The sequence below is a fragment of the Plectropomus leopardus genome, chromosome 8 (genome assembly GCF_008729295.1).
Source record: "Plectropomus leopardus isolate mb chromosome 8, YSFRI_Pleo_2.0, whole genome shotgun sequence".
Classification (NCBI taxonomy): domain Eukaryota; kingdom Metazoa; phylum Chordata; class Actinopteri; order Perciformes; family Serranidae; genus Plectropomus; species Plectropomus leopardus.
The window spans coordinates 8,571,313-8,593,926 of NC_056470.1; the positions used below are offsets into that span (position 1 = coordinate 8,571,313).

Here is a 22,614-nt window from a genome sequence, read left to right on the forward strand (position 1 = left end):
TTTGCAAGTCACTTGTAAGTTTCAAGTCTTTTTACTCAACTCTGGGTCTCGAGTCAACCCCGGAGACTTTAACTCTGGGCTTAATAAAGTCATAATGTAACCATCAAACATAATGCCCTTTTAACAACAAATTGACAATATATTAATTTTACAAAACTCGTCATTACTTTCTAAAATTTGTATTTATTTGTTAAAACAAGCTTGTTAAAAAGTAATTTACCTATTAAGCTAGTGTTAGCTAAGTATTTGCTTTTAAGCAATTTTATTAGCCTTAACTTCCTGTTGTTAATGCATTAGTCATCCTCTGAAAACCTGCACAATTTACTTTCTCATTTCCAGTCTTTATGCTAACTATGCTAACCAGCTGCTTGCTGTAGCTTCATATTTTCCATACAGATGTGAGAGTATCGTTCTTCTCACTGAACATTCTGCAACAATTCAATTCAGTTCTGCAAAGTTATACATTCTCACAAAGGCTATAAACTTAAAAAATATACAATGTAACCATGTGTAAGTAAGACTTAAGATTGCTATATCAGCTGTGTTGATTTGTTTAACATTTATTTCATTTCTGCTGTCTCTGTGCTTTATGGAGCTTATTTATGCTCTCACAGGCCTTTTTCGTAGATGATTGCAGCTGATAACTGACAAACTACTGCAAAATCAAATTTCATAAAAAAATATTGCATAAGTCACAGAGGCTCAGCTACTGTATATACATATATAAAACATATGATTATAAAACATTCTGCACATATTTCATTCAAGCCATGAAATCAACAGCAGGCAGTAGAATTTTAGAACAAAAAAGAGAAAGAGAAAGAGAAAGCAAAAAAAAAAAGTTATTTTATCCCCCTTGGTTTCTATCACTCTAATTTTGTACATTTGCAGAGACAGGACCATTTACTTCCTGTGAACACTTTTGAGGCCAACACTTTTGATAATAAACACTTTTGTATAATCAGTGATATAACAAATTTAATGGCACTGAAAGGATCACAAATCAGCAGTGCGCCTTCAAGTTGTGTATACCATACATAGAGGGAACTTCTCAGACTCTGAAGCATGTCCTTTTTTTGTGCAATCTTGTCTGATATGAAATGGTCATTACTTCAGATTATGCAGAACTATTGTGTTATTTTTTTGCATTGTAATTCAATCATTGATTGATTGATTGATTTTTGAGGATGTCAGAGTAATTTTGAGCTAGGTTGTGGGGAGTACTGCTTTGCCAGACTGGAATTAATATCAGTTGAACCCAGTTTTGGCTCACCCATCTTGGCCTGGGACCAGGTAGTCATCATCCCCCTCCACTAAATCTGGAGGTGGTGCTGTGTCGCTTTCAGGTGCTGTTTGTGGACTTTGGTGGATTTCAGCTTCAGTCTGAGTGATTTCAGGGCCAGCTTCAATGTCATCATAATTCTCCAGTGGGTCATCCACCTCGTAGGTCACCCCATCTGTTAAAAAAACAAAACAAAAACAAAAACAGTTGCATATTAAAAGTTTGCCTTGTCAGATTACTGTCAATGATAATTTGTCAAAGTAGTTGCATGGGAGAGTGAAAAAGATTTGATTCTGCTGGTTCAAGACTTTCCTTCGCTTTGATCGAGGGCAGCCTCACGGACGTTGTCTCCTGAAGCACCAGCTGTGGCAGCCTTAGAGGTCAGCGGGTGAGTCTCAAGCATGCCATCAATATCGTCGTAAGAAAGAGAGGAAGAGCTCTGCGCGCCGTTCTCCATGATGACTTCAGACTCTGATATGAATTCTGCATGAACAAATGTGCAAAAGAAATCCAGTAGTGCAACTCTGGCAGCTACATAGTGTGCTATATGTAATATGAATAATATTTATGTAATGTTAATTTTTTTTTAATGTTCCTGTGCAAATTCCACATGTGCAATATTTTACCATTTATTGTGCAATATCTATATAATTAGTTACTACAATAAAAATACTTTGCACCATGTGTGAATTACTGTTATCCTGTGCAACTATCAATGGTAACCTCGTAAACATACAGTGTCTATGAGTGAAATGTGTGTATAGCAATTTTATATATATATATATATATATATATATATATATATATATATATTTGTAATATGTTTTTATCCATTTAGCGCTCAATAACTGTTTTTGTTTTTCTTTTTTTTTCTCTTTTCTCTTATATAGATGATAATAATATGATATAACCTAAATATATCAATATAAATACAACCGGAGCAATATAGTTGCAATGTAGTATCATCCTATTATAGTAATTAAAATGGGATAATGAAATGTAAAATAAAATACTGTTATATGTAAGTAATACTAGTGATATAAAATTGAGGTGCAGCCTGCAGATAGGATTCACTCTTCCACAGGACATCACAAAAAAAAAAGAAATTCAAAAAGTATAGAAATAAATGCATAAATAAATAAACGCAAATAAAATGAAAATGTATGACTATGTGAATATATGAAAAATGAATATATTTTGAGACTCACTGCTTCGGTTCAAGTCTTCCATTTCATTTGCTTTGCTCGTTACATCCTCGTAGTCGCCACTCTCAAACTCTACTTCTTTTCTTGAGAACATTCTCACTACATAAAAAGCAGAGCATTAGACATCTGCTGGAACATGACAGCTAAAGGGATAGAGAACAGCACACGAGCAGGAAAAATAGTACAAAGCACATGCATACATTACACTCTTAAGATTGTGTTCCAGTTTTGTACATGCATTTTTTTTATGTAATTATTGGTCGGTGGCACTGATGTACTGTTACTGAAATTTCAGAAGCTTCAAAGCTGTGATATAAATGCTGGACAAAAGCATCAAATATATATTTATATTATATATATAATATATTATTATTATATATTATATAATATTTTTACTCAGCAGAAAGACTGACCTCTTGTGGCAAAAGGCTCCTGTACACCTTTTCATTACACTATGATGATCTGGATGGTAAGGAACTGTACTTTATTTTATCAAAGTAGCAGGGTTGGGTTTTTTTTAATGGATTAATGAATTTTTTTTTAATACCATGACCCTCCCAAAGCTACAAATATTTTTTCCTTGAGCCTCCCCGAATGACTGGAGTAAATACATGATGACACATCCTCTACCATAACTTATGATATTTCAGAGTTTCTGTCTATGATAAGTGGTCTGATGTTGTCATTGAAGTCATGTTGTTTTTAAAGACAACATGACTTCAAGGTTTGGGGGGTTTTCAGGATATTTAAAATAAATTAAGTCAAATGTCCCTCCCCTAAGCCAAATTGAAAACAGAAGTCCTTCCCTAGCGCTTAAAAAAATACTGCCTCCACCATTTTGTACCACCCTAATCTGCTCTTATAAATAATAAACAGTCCCTTAAATTGATTGTGTTTTGTTTTCAGTCTGGTGGAATACCAGACTGTTTCAATGCAACTTATTAAAATTAAATCAAAGTATCAACCAGTATTTAATGTTTAAACGAAGCGGTAGCAACAAGCAGAGGATGGGCGTAATGTAATAGAATACTCACATGAGGCGTTCTTGGCTCTCCTGGTTTTCTTGACGATGCAGATTCGAATAAGTAGAACAATCACTATCACCAGAACCAGAAAAAAGCCAACTCCCAGGATGATAGGCACTATGAAGCTGTTATTGATAATTGGGGCGGGCCTCACATACTCTGGAATCAAACACAGCCACATTGCCTTATCTGCATTAACTCACGCTCTGGGATCATATTCTGTGCCACGTTAATCAAATTAGAAAATGGTTTCATTGTAAATATGTTCAAATTTGACAGAATACAAAAAGCTGATTCCCAAGCAAAACAACTGAATGAACATTTTGGGAACCAGCCTGACCTATTGGGAACAGAATCATAGTTTTGGTTACTTTCACAGTAGATCTCAGCGGCACGGGTTTTTTCACAAGACTTGTACTTGACACAGTAATTGATGTCCTGAGTTTTTTCTGCACACTCCAGTGTTATGTTCCACTTGTCCTAGAAATTTAAATGTAAACTTGTCTTTATAGTGACACCCTTTTTCATGCAGCCAAACAAAAGAATAGAAAGTGCAACAGCTAAACATGAGGACTGAAGGACTTATTAAGACAGCATTTAATACCACAGAAAAAGAGCCAGAAAAAACACAAACAAACAAAAAATTTCATCCAAAGACTTACCTTAGGTCCATCTTTAGCATCCTTTATGCTACTATTGTAAGTACCACAGTTGAGCTTGTTACACAGGTGTTCCTTAAATCTCTGGGTAAATGACTGTGAAAAACACACTTTTTCCCAAACACCTTGATAGTTGACTTCAATCTGACCTCCACAATAGCTTGTGGTATTGAAATTGACACCATCTGTAAACACAACAAAAACAGTGTATATATATATATATATTAAACTTATTCAGCTTCACCATAATGTATGCGTGTAAAAATGATGGCCCATTCTTACAGTACTCCAAAATACAACAAAACACCGTAAAGTTTGACATCAGCTTACATAAACCATAGATTGTTAGTGATTTTACCACATTATTCAGATGTCACACACCAAGTGCGGAGAGGTAGGCTGAAGTCTGACACAGAAGCTTTGCAATGTATTGTTGTGGAAGGGCAACAAAACGTATTTTAGCCACCTAAAAAAAGTTACGTGCGAAGTGTATGCTAAATACTGAACATTTCCACTGCTCTAGCTTAATTTCAGATAGCGATGAATGTAAAAATGAAGCTGTTAAATCATTCTCTCAGAAAAACAAAAAAAAAAAGATTTAACATTGCTGAACACAGGAGTTGCTGGTCTACCACTTCCTTCTGACAGTTCGTTTTTTTTGGTCCAAAGTCACACAGTAATACAAAATAGCTCACTGATCAAAGCAGAAGTAGAGCAGCAGAGCCCGTGTATAGGGAGCTGAAATGACTGTTTTTCCCGATGAAGTCTGGTGGCTTAATGAGCACATAGATGGAGATCTGTAGTGGTTAAGAGCTTATCTGTTGTGCTGCCTGAAGGAAAGGTAAAGCAGTGAAAATACTCTCAATATACCATACGCTTGAAATGATATTGATTTTTTAAGTGGGATATTTTTTAGGTGGCTAAAATACATTTTGATGTTGCTGCCATCTACAGCAGTACATTTCTTAGTTTCAGTGTCAGACTCTAACCGGCTTCTCTACATTAGGGGCATGCTGACTCACATCTACTGTATGTAATATACTGACAATAGCTGAAAACCCCATACAACTAAAAAAAAAAAACCCCAAAAAAACTGAACAATCCCTTTAATATGCCTCCTTTTTTGGACATATTTCCATTTATTTTCATTCAAAATATGATGATAATGAGTTCCTCACAAAGGGTTACAGGAGGATTAGATGAATTCTGTGCATTTTCAGCAACACAAATATCAAATACATGTATATACTTACTAACACAGGAAACAGACACCAAATTTCCCTTGCACTTTTCCTCATATCTCTTGCACTGGCCAAGTTCATAATGGTTTTCCTCACACTTGACATTGTAGTAGTCCACAGATCGGTCAGCTTTTGTAACACTGGGGACACCATCAATAGCGTTGCCACACTTCTTTTGCTGGCAAACCAACTTTGTATTGATGTCTTTCCAGTGACTCGCACACACCTTAGTGCCATTTATTCTTACTTCACCTTGACAGTAATTTGAAAGGGTGATGTTGGGCTCACCTAGAAAAAAAAGCAACAAAATAACAAAGACAAAGTTGTGGTTTTCTGGAGAGCTTTGTGCTGGAATATTGAGTTATATATATTTGGGAGCATAATTCTGTTCCCAGGTTCCTGTTTTTTGCAGCTCAATGTCCTCTTTATATGACTCATTAAAGGTAACTTTAAAGTTTGTTTTTCGTTTTTTTTTTTGTTGTTGTTGTTGTTGTTGTTGTTGTTGTTGTTGTTGTTGTTGTTGTGAGCAATGCTTTTTTTTCCCCCCTTGGTCAAATATTTAGTGTGTGTTTCCTTTGGTGAAAATGTTGAATTCACCCACATACCAACAGTTATGACTTTTTCTTTGTCTAGGCAAATTTGTCATAATTTATCATCTGTCATTCTATTTTTTTTATTTTTGATAATAAGACATAGCATGCCATTTTCATTCAATAAGTTTCCATTATAAATTATTAATATCCAGACCAAGCTTATAGATTTTGCTTTTTGAAGCAGTTGTGTCATGTCATTTGCTTAAGCACTGCAAGGCACCAATGGAGTGTGCATTTTCACACATGGTAAAATTGTTTAAAGGATATGTGATCACTGTTCCTACATACGTTAACATACATTATAAAACGATGTTTTGCTACCTTTTTATCTGGTAAATTATAACTGACAAAAAAATAATTGAACTCACCATGCTGCCAACAGCAACGTTTAAGCTGGAATGTTTTCTTGTGTGTTAACCACTGCATTGAACCTACACACTTAAAATGTTTTACTGTCTCCCATGTATTTCAAAAAGGTGAATGAATTTACATTTCCTAGGAGAGCAAAGTTACGACCTTCCCTCCCCTCCCTTGGATTGGCTAGTACTCATTGCCTTGGATGGTTGGGTTGGTTAGGTTTCGGCAAAGACTGTGAAATTGGTTAGGGTAAAACTGTCAGGGTAAGCCAATCAGACACAAAGTAATTCAAAGTTGGGTGGGTCGTGTCTTCATCATCCAAATTCACTCAAACAGCACTACACCTGTTTATAAGGGCAGGGAGAGGAGAGAGTAACAGGGATACTAACCGTGCAATGAAATTTTGGATTCCTTGTGACATTTTGCATTGGTATGTAGTGATACAGCCTACCAATGCGGTAGCATGTATCAGGTAAACAATGAGGTCATGCACACGAGATAGAAGATATGGCAAGACAATAGCTAATTTATATGCACATGCCACCAACTGTCAAGCTTCTTGAAAGTTACTGTACATTGTGTTTCTAATATGTTGATGGACAGCCTTCAGATTTTTTGAAACTCAAAATTCTGTCAATGATTAATGCCATCTACAACTTATAGCCTACTTACTTGAAACCCCTTGAAACCTATAACATTTGCTTGATTTTTAACATTGATACCTCCATAGTGGAGATGGCAGTGATGACAATGTAACTTTATATATGGAGGCATAAATAGATACTTGTAAATCTTTTAAATTACTAGGAAAATAAAGGTGGGGGTTATGTATTATATCTTAAGGAAATATAGAGTTGGGGAACATAGGGGTGACCCCCAAAAGGTCTATGTCATAACAGCCCAGAAATTATTATCAGGGAATTAATGAGCTTTAGAGGTGTGGCAGTAGATTTTGTCACCGTGTCTTCAATAAGAAGGATCCTGATGCAAATTTTATGATCACTTGACTGTAGTCTCTGGGATAAAGATTTTACCGTCACATTCAATGATGAGCTGATCCACCTCTCTCTCATTTGGGGGTGGCTTCTCACATGTCCAGATGTTTTGCTGATTCTCAAATGTACCGTTACAGTTGAAGTGTGAGGTCCATGGAGAGGAGGGTAAGGATGGAATCGAGAGTGTCTTGTTTCGGGCTATTACGTATTTGCCGCAGTTTAGATCCCGACAAAGTATTTTCCCTTCATTTTCGCCCCAGCCTTTGCGGGAGACAGGTCTTTTTTGCTCCTGCTGTGAGTGAACAGACACAGCTCCGCTACAGGCCTTGCCGGCTCCTGTTAGCTCAATCTTCTGCCAGCCTAAAATAAACATCGGAAAAGAGTTGAAAGAGTCAGCATATACAACAATTGTAACTAGCAGGAACTCAAACATGCAGATTAGATGATGTGGGCAAAAAGTGAACTTACGCTGTCATCCTCAATTCAGTTCAATTTCACAATGACTCTGTGTTAATGTTTTAAATGTTGGGCAAACAAAACGACCTTGATTAACATTTGCATTGATGTTAGAGGAATGGTTCAGCATTTGGGAAAACATGTTTTTTTGCTTTCTTAGTGATAGTTGGGAACAAAATCAAGAGTGGTGCAGGAGGAATGATTTGTAAAACATAGAATTGACTTAACATTTTAGCACTCCTGGTTTCCTTGTCTCACAGTCAGTGAGTTCTCTGAATGGGTTTTTGGTTAGATGCCCTAAATAAGTTCTGTTGTTAACAAATGCATATGAGGTTTTCATCATTTGGTCTTCAACATAATCTACGCCATCAAACACCCCATTCATATATTTGGAAGGCTTTTTTTAAATCGTTAAATGAGACAGAAATATAGATGATCAACACGTGAACATGGTTGTAGTTTGTTTACAGTTAGCTGACGTTAACATTAGCTTTTTACTTCTGGTGATTGTATTTACTTTTCAAAAATCATCAAAGTAGCGTTCATTGGGAAGATGTTTTGCTGAACATAATGTAAATATCTTAAATTTTTGTTTGAAAAAAAAAGACTTTTTGACAAGGGAACCAGGGCAACGATAGCTTCCGGGTTGGCCTACAACTTCATCTTTGCAACAACGCATACCACACACATCTTTATGTTTATTGGAAGCTATGTTCAGAAACCAGTTAGCTTAGCTTAGCGCAAAGGCTTTGACTTGAAGACTACAAAACCAAGAAGAAAACTGTCAATTAATTCGTGAGTTTTAGAGGTGGTGGAAGGAATACTTTTTTAATTGTTGGATGGAGCAATTCTTGCTGTTTATGTTGTTTTTATACTAAGTTGAGCTGACAGTTTTCTGGCGAAAGCTTCTAACTCTGACCAAGAAAGTGAATAAGCATTTTACAAATATTCCCAGCTGGAATGCTGGAAGAAAAACTTCATCTGTATTTTGCCTGTCCTCTATTCTGACCATACATCCTGACTTTTCCAGCATGAAAAGATTAAATAGAGAAAATAAGACAAGATACAGGCTGTTGTTTGACAAAGATACAGTATAAGGGTAATGATGACATTTGGAAAGTTTGGAAAGTCAATTCAAGACATTACACTTACCGGAGCATTGGAGGCCAACAGGATTACAGTCGTCTGGAGGAGTAGCAGGAGTGATCTCACATGCCTTTAATGAGCCATTGGCACTTGGACAGTTGATTTCTGAGATGACATGACTTTCTTGTGACTTTGGTCCAAAGTAGTTAATAAGTTTGTCAGCTGTACCACAGCCCAGCTCCTGACAGATGATGCTTTGTATTTTGCTGTTTTCAAGGGCTTTTCTGCAAACTGGCAGCAACTTGTCTTCATACAATACCCTAACATTTCCAGAACATTTGTCTCTTGAAAGGTCCATTTTGAACACGACACTACCTGCAACACATCAATGAAAAGCACAGAGTTTGAATGTCATGCTATTTATGCCATTGGTTGCTTTAATATAACTAACAAGACTTGTATAATCTGGATCAAAATACATGTGGATGGGGAATATTGTTATCTTAGTATGTAGAACAAATGAATTTTAAGACAGATTTTACTGGAGTCTTGGAGATTCTCAGATAGCTACCCTGCAAACAGATAAACTGCAAGATAACACTAAAGATATCACCTCTTTGGTAAAGGTAATACAAGCAAAATCAACTGAAATTTGGAAACAGAAAACATTACCCTTCAATTCAGATCACAATTTACATATTCTTTGGAATATATTAATTTAAAACAATCCATTACCTGAACAAACAGCATAGGCTGGTTTACACTCGATATCAGTGTCATTATTAATGATGAAGTTGCACTGGGTCAGGTTGGCCATCTTGTTTGTACCGTGCACACTTTTGAACATCACTTTGCTTTCAGGGGGTTTAGAGATAGATTTTAATGCTTTGTCCCCACAGCCCAGTTCTCTACACAGCATGTCAGACTTTGCAGGTGTCCAGGTGTCTTTACACACTCCTCCAAATTTTGCGCCCACGCAAAAACCTACAGTCCCCCAACAGCCATTGGACAGATTCGCTTTGACTTCTCCTGTATTGGGAACCGAAAAATATATACAGTGTATGTAAAATAAATATTGAAACAGAAAAGAACATGTTTTCAACTAGAGTTCAATATTTCAATAAAAAGCCACTATACCGGTGCATTTCACAAAGGCAATGGGGTCACCACTCTTGTATTGCAGTGGGGGTTTTTCTTCACACTCAAACAGAGATGAGTAATTGGATGAGCATTTGTAAGATTGGATCTGGGGGCCTTTCTTTTTATCAGCCTTAATTTTACGTGTGCCATGGTCCTTCATGGTTCCACATTGCATCTGCTGACACACTGTGTTTGCCGCGTCACTGGTCCATGTCTCATTAGACCCAGAGAGCCAGTAGTTTTTTTCACCTTCTGCTATCCTCACCATGCCAGAGCAGGGTTTATCTCCCACTAGAAATATGTCCCTATGGCCTAACAGGAACAAAAAAAAAGACAGATACACAGTTAGGATGATATTGTAATTGACTGGCAACTTGTCCCAGGGTACCCCATCTTCCTCTACAATGCATGCTAAGACAAGCTCCACACAAGCTGGTTACCAAGCAGGTTACTTCTGCTTAAGAATCCTTAAAACAGTGATTCCGAAAAGATCTGTTCTGAAAAACAAAACACATAGGCACGTGGCAGATTTTATATATATAGATTCTTCCTGCTGTGGCGTGCAATAGCTATGTTAATGATCTTTTGTCCTTCTTTTTTTTTTTTTTACCTTTCCTCTCAAACCTCAAACAGTAGGAGGACAGATCTGGATTCACTTGAGTGCCTTCTTACACACAACTCTAAGTGACAGTATGTATACAAGACACTGTCAAAGAGAAAAATTAAATAAACACTCACCCTCACAGGTTATTCCCTTTGCTCCCTGTGGCTGCCGGGTAGTGGCATCTTTGAAACATTCAGCTATGTCATTGCTGTCATCCTGGCAGTTTATTTTTTTTGACAGAAATTCACCTGAACCCTGGCTGAATTTCTCAGGAGTGGTGAGTTTTCTATTTTTTCCACAACCCACTTGTTTGCAAACAATGTCTGAATTGGTATCTGTCCATTCAGCTTCACCAACTCTTTGCCATTTGCCTTCATACTGGATCTCCACTCTCCCAGCACATTTTCCAAGTCCATCTCTCAAGGTCACATTCACACTATCTGTTCCATGACAGCAAAAGAATTGTCAAATGTATGATATTATTGCAAACATTTGGGCAGAAATATACAACATTTCACATCACAAAATGGTATCACACGACTGTCGTGCTGTTGCTTCCACCATAATGTCAAAGTTAAAAAAATAAAATAACTGGAATAAAGAGCACCATTTGATTCCTGCCATATCTCACCTGAACAGACTACGTAGGCGACTGAAGAACACTGTTGAAGCTCATGCCTGGCTCTACAGTGCCACAGTGAGGATTCTTTGCCTGAGCATTCCACGTCGTCCATTATCCCTTTAACCCGCTCTGTCCTTGTCTCTTTACTAACCACCTAGAAGAAAGCATTTGTTACCATTTGGATATCGTGTCATTCATTTGTGTCAAACAAAGGATGTTGACTTACTCAAAAAGAACAGTACATCACAAAGATAATGAAAAAAAAAATAATAATAATAATAATAAAAGTCATAAGCACTCGTGGATAAGGGACTTAAAGGAAATTTGCTGAAATTTTGGGCAATAAGCTTATTTGCTTTATTGTTAAAAGGCTAGATAAGAAAATGGAGAACCACTTTTATCTCTGATCAATTTGAAGCTACAGCCAGGAGACAGCTAGCTTAGCTTAGCAGGAAGACTGGAAACATGTTATATCCAAAGGTCAAGGGTCAACTAAAACATGGTTTCCCAGATGACACATGGATGGAGGGATTTATGTGGGTATGGACTAACAGACAACCAGAAAACACAATGCCTCCATCCTAACTGTTGCTGGTATGGAGGCATGATAATCTTCTCCCTTGTTTTCTTTTTTCTTTTCTAAGCTAAGATACTATAAATAATCTTCTTGAAAAATTAGGGAGGGAAAAAATGTCAAAGAAAAGAAAAAAAGCTAGGGAAAACTGTATGTATAATTAATATAATTACAGACTTGAAATTACTTAAAAAATCAAATCAGGTCACTTTCTTGTAATTTCCATTTTGTTGCTTCTTTTGTCTTCTTCTTTTCTCCCCATGTTTTTTAAAGAAATCAAGCCAGCCAAGTTACTCTGGTTTCAAAGGGTTAATGTGGCTAATGTTTGGCAATATTAGCAAACTTAGGACATTTTCGTGTAACTAACTTGATGGGGTCAGTTTGTTGATTTTATGACTCTTTGTTTACTTGTGCCACTGATACATTTTGGCATTTTCCTGTAATTGTCAAAGTTATATCGACTTCTTTCATTTGTTCAACTGAAATATGATACTGAAAACTTACTTTCCCGCACTTAAGAGCGCTACAAACCACTTGAGCGTCCTTTAGTTCCCAAGAGGAGGCACACACGGGATGACTTTTATTATTCACTTTGACATACACTTTACCATAGCACTCGCTGGATTCATTGTTGTCCATCAGAACCACTGTGACATTGTCTGTGGGAAATAAAAAATGATGGAAGTTGTTCTCATTTTCATGATTTTGATTTTTCAAGTGGCTCAACTTAGTGGGTGAGTGAAAAAGAAAGACTCTTTTGATCAATAACTTTGACCACTGAAAAAATGATCCGTAAGACAAAACAAGATCATGATTAAAAGAGTTCTTTTGATCTGACAATACAACAAAATGGTTACTTTAAAGTTGCTTAGTATGGAAAATATGGTTGAATATTAATTAGCTGACTTACCTGAGCAGTTCAGTATGCCATTGTCAGATAAACTGACTCCTTTACCACAGTGCATATTCTGGCACATATCAAGACTGGTTTTTGTTTTTTGTAACATTTTTCCATTCGAGACCCTCCTCTTCTTGCAGCTGCCCAGAACACACGTTGGAATTGTCTCCTTGGAGTTGCAGTCTCTTATACTCTGTTTATGAACCATTTTCTTAAGTCACTGATGTGTTCAAACACTTGAGTAAACTTTGTGACCATATGCATGTGAAGATGTGTTTTACCTTTGCATGTGACAGAAGCAGGACTTCGGCATTGTTCTGATAACCCGGTGACACACTGCCACAGATGATTTACTTGTTTAATGCCATTACACTTGACCTTCATCTTGTCTGAGTCTTTGAAACGAGTCAGTACTGTAGAATCCAGTTTGGGTTTGTTGGATATGGACTCACCACACCCAAGATTTTTACACAATTGATTGGCTTCAGTATCATCTTAATATGAAAGGAATCAAATATGCATTGTTTAATAATCATCATCATAGTACTAAACATGTCATAATACATGATAAAAATGTTAGCAAATACAAAACAATTAAAATGCATTATTAAATGCAATACAAAATCAAAAGCACAGTAATGCTGCTTTAAAACATTTGGTAACTTTTACGTAATTAACTTTTAGATCTGAGAGAAATACATTAGACAGTCTGTGAAAAAAAAAGATGTCCCTCAGGATAAAATTTTATATAAATAAGATGAAGTGCTGCCTCTTCCCCTCAGCCATCTGAAATAGTAAAATGCAACTTACACATGAACAGTATAGGGATTCAATAATACAGCAAGTTTTAAAAATTTTGCTTGAAATTTTAAGTACTGTATGTTTACAGTGTCTGTATAAACTGATATACTTTTACTTGAGCAGTACTTTAAATACAGGGCTGAGTGGTGTTTATCTTGCAGCTATCCCACTGTACTTCAGGGGCAGGTCTTTCTTTAGGCCACATAAGCAGCCACCTATATTGGCTTTTTTTGACATTTAAAAAATCAAATTGTCGAGTAAAGTGTATGAGGAAAGCTTAAGAGTAAAAGTAAATAAATTAATTTGTTTGCTTTTATTATTATTATTATCATTATTATTATTATTATTATTATTATTATTACTATAGGAAAATGAATATAGAGTGCCCGCAGCATTCACACCCAATAATCTAGCAGCATACATGAACTCGCACACTGCTAACATTTAGAAATACTGAATCTTTCAGTACTGAATTTTGAAATGTACTGTATGTAACTCTTACCCCAATTGTCAGCACAAAAGTAACCTGATTTTGTTTTCCTTTAGCTGTTATTGAGTAGTTGGCAGCTCCCGCACATTTAGGTCCATCCAGGCCTATTTTGATTTCATCTAGAAAAGCAAAAAAAAAAGTCAAATACAACAAAAAATAAATAAATAATCAGACAATATTATCATCATCATCATCATCATCATCATCATCATCATCATCATTATCATTGTGCAGTTTTCTATATTTGGGATTACTTTTAGCAGCCCTTTTGCGGCACAGAATCTGACCATTTTGTACAAGGTGTACTTTCAACAGTGCATTTCATATATATATATATATATATATATATATATATATATATATATATATATATAGATAGGTGTAAATACTGAAATTTGGCCTTACTTTCACATGTAATGGTTCTCAGATACCCCTGATAATGGTCGCTCTTGTTCCAACCAGGATGTTTACAGCTCCAAAGATTTTCCGAGGTTTTACTGCAGTTCAGGTTATTCAGCCAGATATTCTTAATGGAGTTTTGCATAATTTGTATTGCGCTTCCCACACGATCCCCGCAGTGGGTACTTTTGCACACCACTTCTTCAATTTTGTCATCCCAGGTCTGATCTCCAACATAGCCCACTTCACCTTTGTGGGTGATTTCAATGTAGCCTTCACATGGGTTGTTCTTCTGTTCGCTCTTCAGAATCAGCCTATTCCCATCTAGTTACATGGCAGGAGGGTAAAAGTATGTAAAAATACAAAGTTTCAAACAGGGACAGATAACATCACAAAAAAATGTGCCAAAATACCACAACAGACCCAAATGACACATGAATCCAGGGCTAAAAAGAAATAATGGCAAATTTAATTACAATGAAATCAATTTTGCCATTTCACAGAAGTTGATGACATGAGTACTATGACCATAGGTTAATGTCTTTATACTATATACTGTATATTTATTTATTTTACTTTTAATTGAGTCAGACTTTATAGAAATGTTGCTTAAGCTTGTGAGCTCTGCCGTGCTTAAGATTTTTTTTTAACTTGAAATCTGACTACCGTGTAATATATTTTTTTCCATTTGATTGTGTTTTTCACGTGTTTCTATTTAAACTACCGCCATTTCAAAAGCTTTAGCTTTATTTTCATGCATATAAAATAAATAATTGCAATTACATTTTATCTTTAATATCCAAAAAGGGAAAAAATAGAATTTGAATTAGAAAAATATAATTTGATACTAATAAGTAAAAAAAAAAAATAGCAATATCCTGAATTTAGCATCAATTGTTGGAAACTTTATTCACTTTATTACACTTTATGTGTAATTGTATTTTTGCTTGTCCACCTTTTCACATTATAGAAAACAATTCACAAAAGAAAAAAAACAAGTTTAGGATTTATTTGTCTTTTATGTAGTTGCAGTTTTTTTTTTTTGTTTGTTTGTTTTTTTTGCCATGTTATTTCTTATTTTGTTTTCTTTCTTTATCATATCAAAACTCATTTTGCAAAGTAATGACGTTTTGCGGAGCAGTCAACTCCGGTATTGGACCACTGGGACATATTTTCCTGATTTAGGCTCTACTTTGACTTTGATTACAAATAATCCCCAAGTGCTACATCTTTGAAAGATTCACTGAAATATATGGGAAGAATCTTTCAGCTGCAACCTGATTTAAATTATTTAATCCAAAATGATTAAAGATTACTGTATTTACATTTAACCCAATTTTCTATACATTGTTTTTCATTAAAAATTTTCATTAAAAAAATCAAAATTTGTGAAAAATTTAAAAAGTTCACTTTTTTCATAGTTGAAGACTTATTATACATGGCATTGCTCTCTAAAAGAAGTACAATCAAATGATCAATGATTTTTTTTTTCTTATTATTATTCAGTTAAAGAGAAGAATAGTCAATCTAAATTCAGTTTTTAAATCTTAAATAAAGAAAGACTCCACTTCAAAGAGTGGATGGATTGTTTCAAATCAAACTCTTTATGAGTGTGATCAGCCTTTTGTACTTTATGACTGAACTACCAGACCAGTAAAACAGGCATAATATATTCTGCGTAATCTTTTGATCAAGCTTTTGCCGTCCAGAAATTTCAAGATTCAACCGAACACATCCTGCATGATTATACTTTCCCCCCAAAACTCTCCTTGGCTAAATGCTTTATCCTAAAAAAAAATAAATAAAATATAAAAAACCCAACTTAAAAATACCTCAAAATATATCAAATCAGACATGTTGTCACACACTGTTAAATTTTAATCACAAATGTAGAGCATTTAATGTAAAGAGAATATTTGTAACTTGCCTTGTGCAATCACCAGCTCAACGTGAGCTATGTAGAGGAGAAGGAGGAGGAACCACATCTTCGCCACAGCTCATGACTAGAGAGTGAAGCAGATGAATGATCAGCTCAGCTTTATATTGCCCAGGATGCACCCACCAAAAGTGGATATCAGTTGTTTCATATATACAGTGTGTATATATATTATATATGTATATAGATAGATAGATAGATAGATAGATAGATATATAGATATATAAGGAAAAATGTTATTGATGATGAAGAAAACACACACACACATATATGTGTGTGTGTGTTTTCTTCATCATCGATAACATTTTTCCTTTTTTTACTTATTACACGAAAAGGGGTTAAAGGGGCCCGAACACTCATTTACATTTTAAATTGTGAAATTGTGAAAATTGTGAAATTCACTCTTCTTCATTCGGTCAATGTCTCCACAGTGCTACAAGACAGGAGAAAATACTGTTAGAACTTTCATTTTGAATTTTTATTCCCCAGTCAAGAAAAGCATAATTGACCCTCAACATTCAACCACTACAGAGAAATCCGTTCTGAATATTGCTGGAAGCGTATATCTTTTTCTTTTGCTTGTTTTTCAATTTTTTTCTTCATGCACAAAACAGACCCTATTTAACTACTTAATATCATTTTGTGAGGTGGACTTTCTACGACCTAAAAGCATGAAAGACCATTTAAAAAATATAGAGTAGTCCCTATGAACATATGGCTGTAAGTTTGTTTTTTTTAAATTTTATTTTATTGATATTTATATTTTGAGATTGTCAAATTGATGTCTATTTATAAACTGTAATAAAGTTTAAATGCTCATGATATTATGTATGTTCACTTTCATAAAAAGGTTGCACTGGATTAATTTAAGTGTTTACATGTTACTCTCTGTTATGTAGAATTTTGATTATGATAGAGACTTGAATGAATATCCATTAACATATATCAGACCCATTTAAATTCTTCTTATATCTACCTCAGCTAGCGAAAGGCACATTACATCCTATATATCTGGAGAGTGACGCACAGCGAAAAGCTCCGGTCCTAAATGTAATCCATTCCATTTGCATCTGATTAAGATAACAATTTGTGCTACACTTGTCTTAAAATAGATGCAAATGTGGTTAATCTATGATAACTTTTCAAAGCATCTGTCAATTATTTTAAGTATGAACCTCATACACTAATTCTGACATCTGATAAAAAAGTCCTTAAGTACAAAGACTCAACATTAAGGAGCAATACACTCGGCAGTCATCAAGGGAGCCAAATGTCAACTTACATCAGGGAAATGTCAAGCTATTAATATTCTTGGAAACAAAATATTATTTTACTGAGAGTAAAAGAAAAACAACAACAAAAAAGTATTGCTAGCTTTTATCAAAAAAAACATCTAGAAACTATAATGAGCTCAGCTTGTGATACAAAAAAGAAAAAATCTAGCTTCCTAAAGCGAGTGATAAAGTCTTCCAATAACATAACAGATGCTATAGTAATTCATTAATTTTAAATTCTTATTAATTATTCAAAAGTAACCCACCATTTAGCTACGCATTACAGTTGTCTGATTTGACATTTATTTTATTGTATTTTAACTCAGGCATGCTATTACTTTTACAGGTCTACTGGTTTATCTATTATTTTATCACATTTTGCTGTGTTATCAACTTTTATTGGTCTGTTTATTCTATTTTAAACACAGTGCCCTATAGAGCAATGAAATAATTTTTATTTATTTCTTTATGTATTTACCACTGGTACTGATTAAATTAACATAGAACTTAATGTTCGAAAAGCATGGAAACAAAATCATATTGGTATGATGCAGAACAGTTTAGAGACATGATGCTGCATATTTTAAAGATTTGATTTCATGAATTTTGGAAAATTGTAGTTTTTGCTGCGTTCTATTTTGTAAGAGTTATTGAAATCCATACAAACACATAGACATACATGCGCACATACATTTATCATGTATCATATTGTTTTTCTCTAATATATATCTTATGTTGCTATTTGTGTTCATAATCGTGTGGATTATATTTTTTTTAAATGCTTTACTATGTGTTGACAGTCATGTTTAATATTGTGTTTTTAAATGTGAACCCCAGGAAGGATAACTATGCTTAAAGGCACAGCTAATGGGGATCCTAACCAATAAAAACGTAAACAAATTTAACTGTTTTTAGTTATTTTGCTTATTTTATTAATTTGTGTTATCCTCTTTAAAATGTTTTACTTTTAATATTATAATTAATTTATTATTAACAATGCTTTATCAGTTCTGACTTGCATGTCTTTGTTTCTGATATTGGTTTATTTCTCATCTTGACCTTTATTTTATGAGGTATAATTCTTAATTTTAAAAGATGATTCACTTTTGCAGTAGGTTGCTGGCTTTGTTTTGCGTGTAAAACTTGTACCTTGCACTTTGTGCAGCACCTATTGCTTCCATCTGGAATGAAATGTGCAATTTCAATGAAGTTTTGCTTGCTTGCATTTATACTTGTTGCATTTATACAACCTGGACACATTTGTATAGAAAATGGGTGTGTTTAAGCAAAATTTAGGTTAAACAATAAAAATAAAAAAAACTACAAAGAAACAACAAAACACATCAAACCCCCTTCACCCCAATTAACACCCCACCGACAGATAGTCAAATGTTGCCAAGTAGTGAATAACTGCGATGAGTGTGATTTAGAAAGGTGAAATAAACTAGAGCCACTCTCAGAGCGTAACAAGCATTCACTCCAAACATGTCACTGGGTGCATTTGCTTCTGATATTATCAGTAAAGGGAACCCAAATCTTAAAAAGGAAAAGACAAGTAGCACAATCTCCTCTAAATATAGACTGAAAAATATGTGATTAAGCTACTACCTCATACAAAGAGGGGAGGTTGATTTCATCCCCTCAAAATAACTTTATTAATTCTTTTAATGGAAACTGTAATGCTGATTTAACAAGCTATTACGAACTATCAGTGGATCCCTGGTGATGGTATTTTTAGAGAAGTACAATTCTGACATACTTTCCTACAATATTTCAACAAAAAAGGCAAAGATTAGATGAAAGTCCGGAAACAATAAAATGAAATTTTTGAAGCAGAGTTTTTTGTCTTCTTAATCTCATAAACTCTCAGCTTTAGGGGGGGCAGGCCCCTTGTCAGGAACCACTGATGAAATCACAACTATAAACATTTTTTTTAAAACATCATATATAGTCACAGGAGCCATTTTTTCTGCATAATCTGAACTTTCTTTTTCTTTTTAAACTTTATGTACATTTTGCTGGTAATAAACAGTATATGCCTTGAATGCAATAGTTGTACTTTTGTATAAAGTATATTTTACCTTGTTAGTATTTATTGGTAGTTTTACCTCAGTAAAGGATCTAAGCTCCTGTTCCATCAATAATGATCCCTCAGTAGTCCATGCATTTTGCTTGAGCTGAAGCAAGATGTGAGTGTTTAATAGTTTAAAAAAATAAATAAATAAACATGCTGTAGTATAATTGTATTTCTTTAAAATGTCCTTATAACAAAATAACTTTCAGCCATGAAACAAAGTCCTTCACTGGAGTAATGACGGCTCTATGTGCCTGTGGTCATATTTTTTAAGTCTGCCTGGATGTGGACTGTGGTTACAGGTGCAAACTGAAAAATCTAACAGAGTTGCAAAGGGCTGTGGTTTTGCGGTGTTCAGACTTTCCAAAGCTAAAACACACCATTAAGCACAACTTAACCTCATTTAGTTACAAAATGCAAAACAGCAGAATGACTCCCATGATACACTTTATTTAGGTGCTAAAATGTGACAGTAAAACTTTGAGGGGTTGAAGTAACAGAAATTAACTGATAAAACTTGAGGTGATGAAAACGCATGTGAATTAAGGAATATAACAGTAAACATGGATGTAAAATAAATAATTAGTGAACAATTATTGAGTGATCTAAGTAACTGAAAGCTGATTTGATTAATGTATCAAATGCAGAAAAATTACCCCTTTGAAGCTACTTAATGTCATTATCAGCACTATTTCTTTAAGCAGTATCTAACTTGAACATTGTCAAATTAAATTAGTTTCTAATCCTTTAAATACTGTTTGGTAGTTAAAACCACAGTTACTCTATGAGTTGATATAGGCTATTTTATATGTAAATTACAGTTTTGAAAGGGTTTTAATTGCCATGTGCTCTAATTTTCCAAAGCAATATTTTTGAACTTTCACTGGAATAAATTGTTGGCATGTTGCAAACCACTGATTAGACATTGTACTACATTGAATAGTAGCATATCAATATTTCTACGGTGACATCGTTCAGATAACATGTGAATGAGCTAAACAATTATATATTTGTCAACTATAACTCCTCCTGTGGGCACCCATGAGTGAAGGCTGGCGTTAAAAAAAAAGCCCTGTAATACAATAATAAAAAAATGAAAACAGAGAAAGAATGTGTATAAAGATATATGTACAAAACTGCTTGTATAATGTGTTAAAATTATGTATATACAGCATATGCTTTTATTTAATGTCCAAACTGTTTGCCCTGCTTGTTCATTAATCTAGTTATTGATCAAATGCTTGTATAATGCTAAGAGAAGCAAAATTGAGGGGATTATAAATATGTGTTCCTGATTAGACCTATATCTGAAATGTATTATTTTTTTTACAGCCTTTTGCCATGCTATGAAAAACACATCTTGCTTCACTTCAGTTTAGTTCTCTATGATGTAATTTATGAATATCTTTACTAAAATCTAAACCCCAATAATTGTCCCTTAATACATTATATCCTTTCTCTTATCTTTAAAAAAAAAAGGTAATGGGTATTTTTTTTAATACATATGCATTCAGTAAAAGATGTAAATTGATGAAATAATCTTTAGATTAAATCAAAACCTGTATTACAGCTATTTTAAAGAAAGTTAAAATATGAATGTGTACCAAAAAAGGTATTTTTAATGAATTTATGTATGAATATTATATATATACTGTGTATGCTTGAATTTATGTTTGCCTTATTTGCAGCTCATTCATTTAGTTACTTTTACAGGTGTAATAAGCATGGTTCAAGCTCATAAAGTGTGTGCTTTTTTAAACATCCTCGGAGCATGAAACTGAGATGGAGATGTACTGTTTTAACTAAGGATTAGATAGATATATTCTTAAGTCAAGCTACAGTGTATGCATATTTGTAAAGTATGACGATGCTTACTGTAAGTATGGAATAGGCAATAGGCTGCCTGTTTTAAACATGGAAAATCTATTTAGATATTTCTGTGTGTTCCAAAAGGGAAAAAACACACACACACAAAAAAAACCAAACCTTCCCCCGTCTGTCCATTTTACATAGGCACATACTGTATATGCAGCCCAATATTTTAAAGTTCACTAAATAAAAACTCTCTTTATCATGTAGTAAACAACTCATTTTTGAGATTCATTGTGGTCTTAGTTAAATATGCATGACCGAAAGAAGAATAGTTATAAAATAAAAAGAAAATTTGGGTCATTAATTTCCCCCCCACCAAACAGCTGAATATTACAGCAGAACATTCTCAACGTTTGATCTCAAGGCAATGCGTATCACTCTCTTACTCATGCAGAGAAGCTTTGACCACAAATTTCATATTTATCGGTAAGGCGATCAGAGATTAAGTATAACTGACTCACCCACTGGCTTGTGAGCGGAGCTAGCTGAGCAGAAAAAAAGCCACAAACTCTCTGGGTTGTGTTTTTGAAACCAAATCTTCTATCTAGGCAGGAAACAGTGATATCACACTTGTTGCTGCTTCAGATGTATTCTCAGGAAACATGAATGTATTGACTCCTAACTCTGTTTTTTAGAGTTTATTTGAAGAAAAATAGCTGCCAACATAGACTTGAGCTTTCATCAGTCTATAGTGTTCTACTATTTCACTGTTTTATTTTTTATCCATCTTTATCAAAGTAAATGGAAAGTTTAGGGGCACTCTTAACAACTGCCACACCTGTATTAACTATATGGTCTCATGGTGTGACTGAAATACATAACGCGCAACATGACAGTCCCCACCCTCGCAACACTGTGATCACAAACAAGACAGTATGACATTTATAGAGACCACAACATACTTCATCCCCGTGGAAATTCAGTGCACAATACGAGAAAATGCGTCGGTGTTGATCTACTCCTAGAGTAAAAAAAAGAGCCGCTTGTGACTGATGATGTCCACTCATGTTTAAAAAAATCATCCAAAACAT

At 34.5% G+C, this 22,614-nt stretch overlaps 1 protein-coding gene across 1 annotated transcript; it reads right to left on the bottom strand.

Moving 5' to 3' along the window:
* Window positions 1–729: 729 nt before the first annotated feature.
* Window positions 730–16,431, bottom strand: LOC121947558 (antigen WC1.1). The gene is given in 21 exon segments (XM_042492661.1): window positions 730–1,457; window positions 1,595–1,765; window positions 2,491–2,586; window positions 3,522–3,671; window positions 3,884–3,992; window positions 4,175–4,356; window positions 5,425–5,700; window positions 7,397–7,717; window positions 8,966–9,274; window positions 9,635–9,928; window positions 10,037–10,351; window positions 10,778–11,083; window positions 11,275–11,419; window positions 12,344–12,498; window positions 12,750–12,819; window positions 12,821–12,930; window positions 13,019–13,231; window positions 14,041–14,076; window positions 14,079–14,147; window positions 14,434–14,751; window positions 16,355–16,431. Coding segments are annotated over 21 exon segments (3,891 nt in total). The 5' UTR covers window positions 16,413–16,431; the 3' UTR covers window positions 730–1,269.
* Between the last annotated feature and the right edge of the window lie 6,183 nt (window positions 16,432–22,614).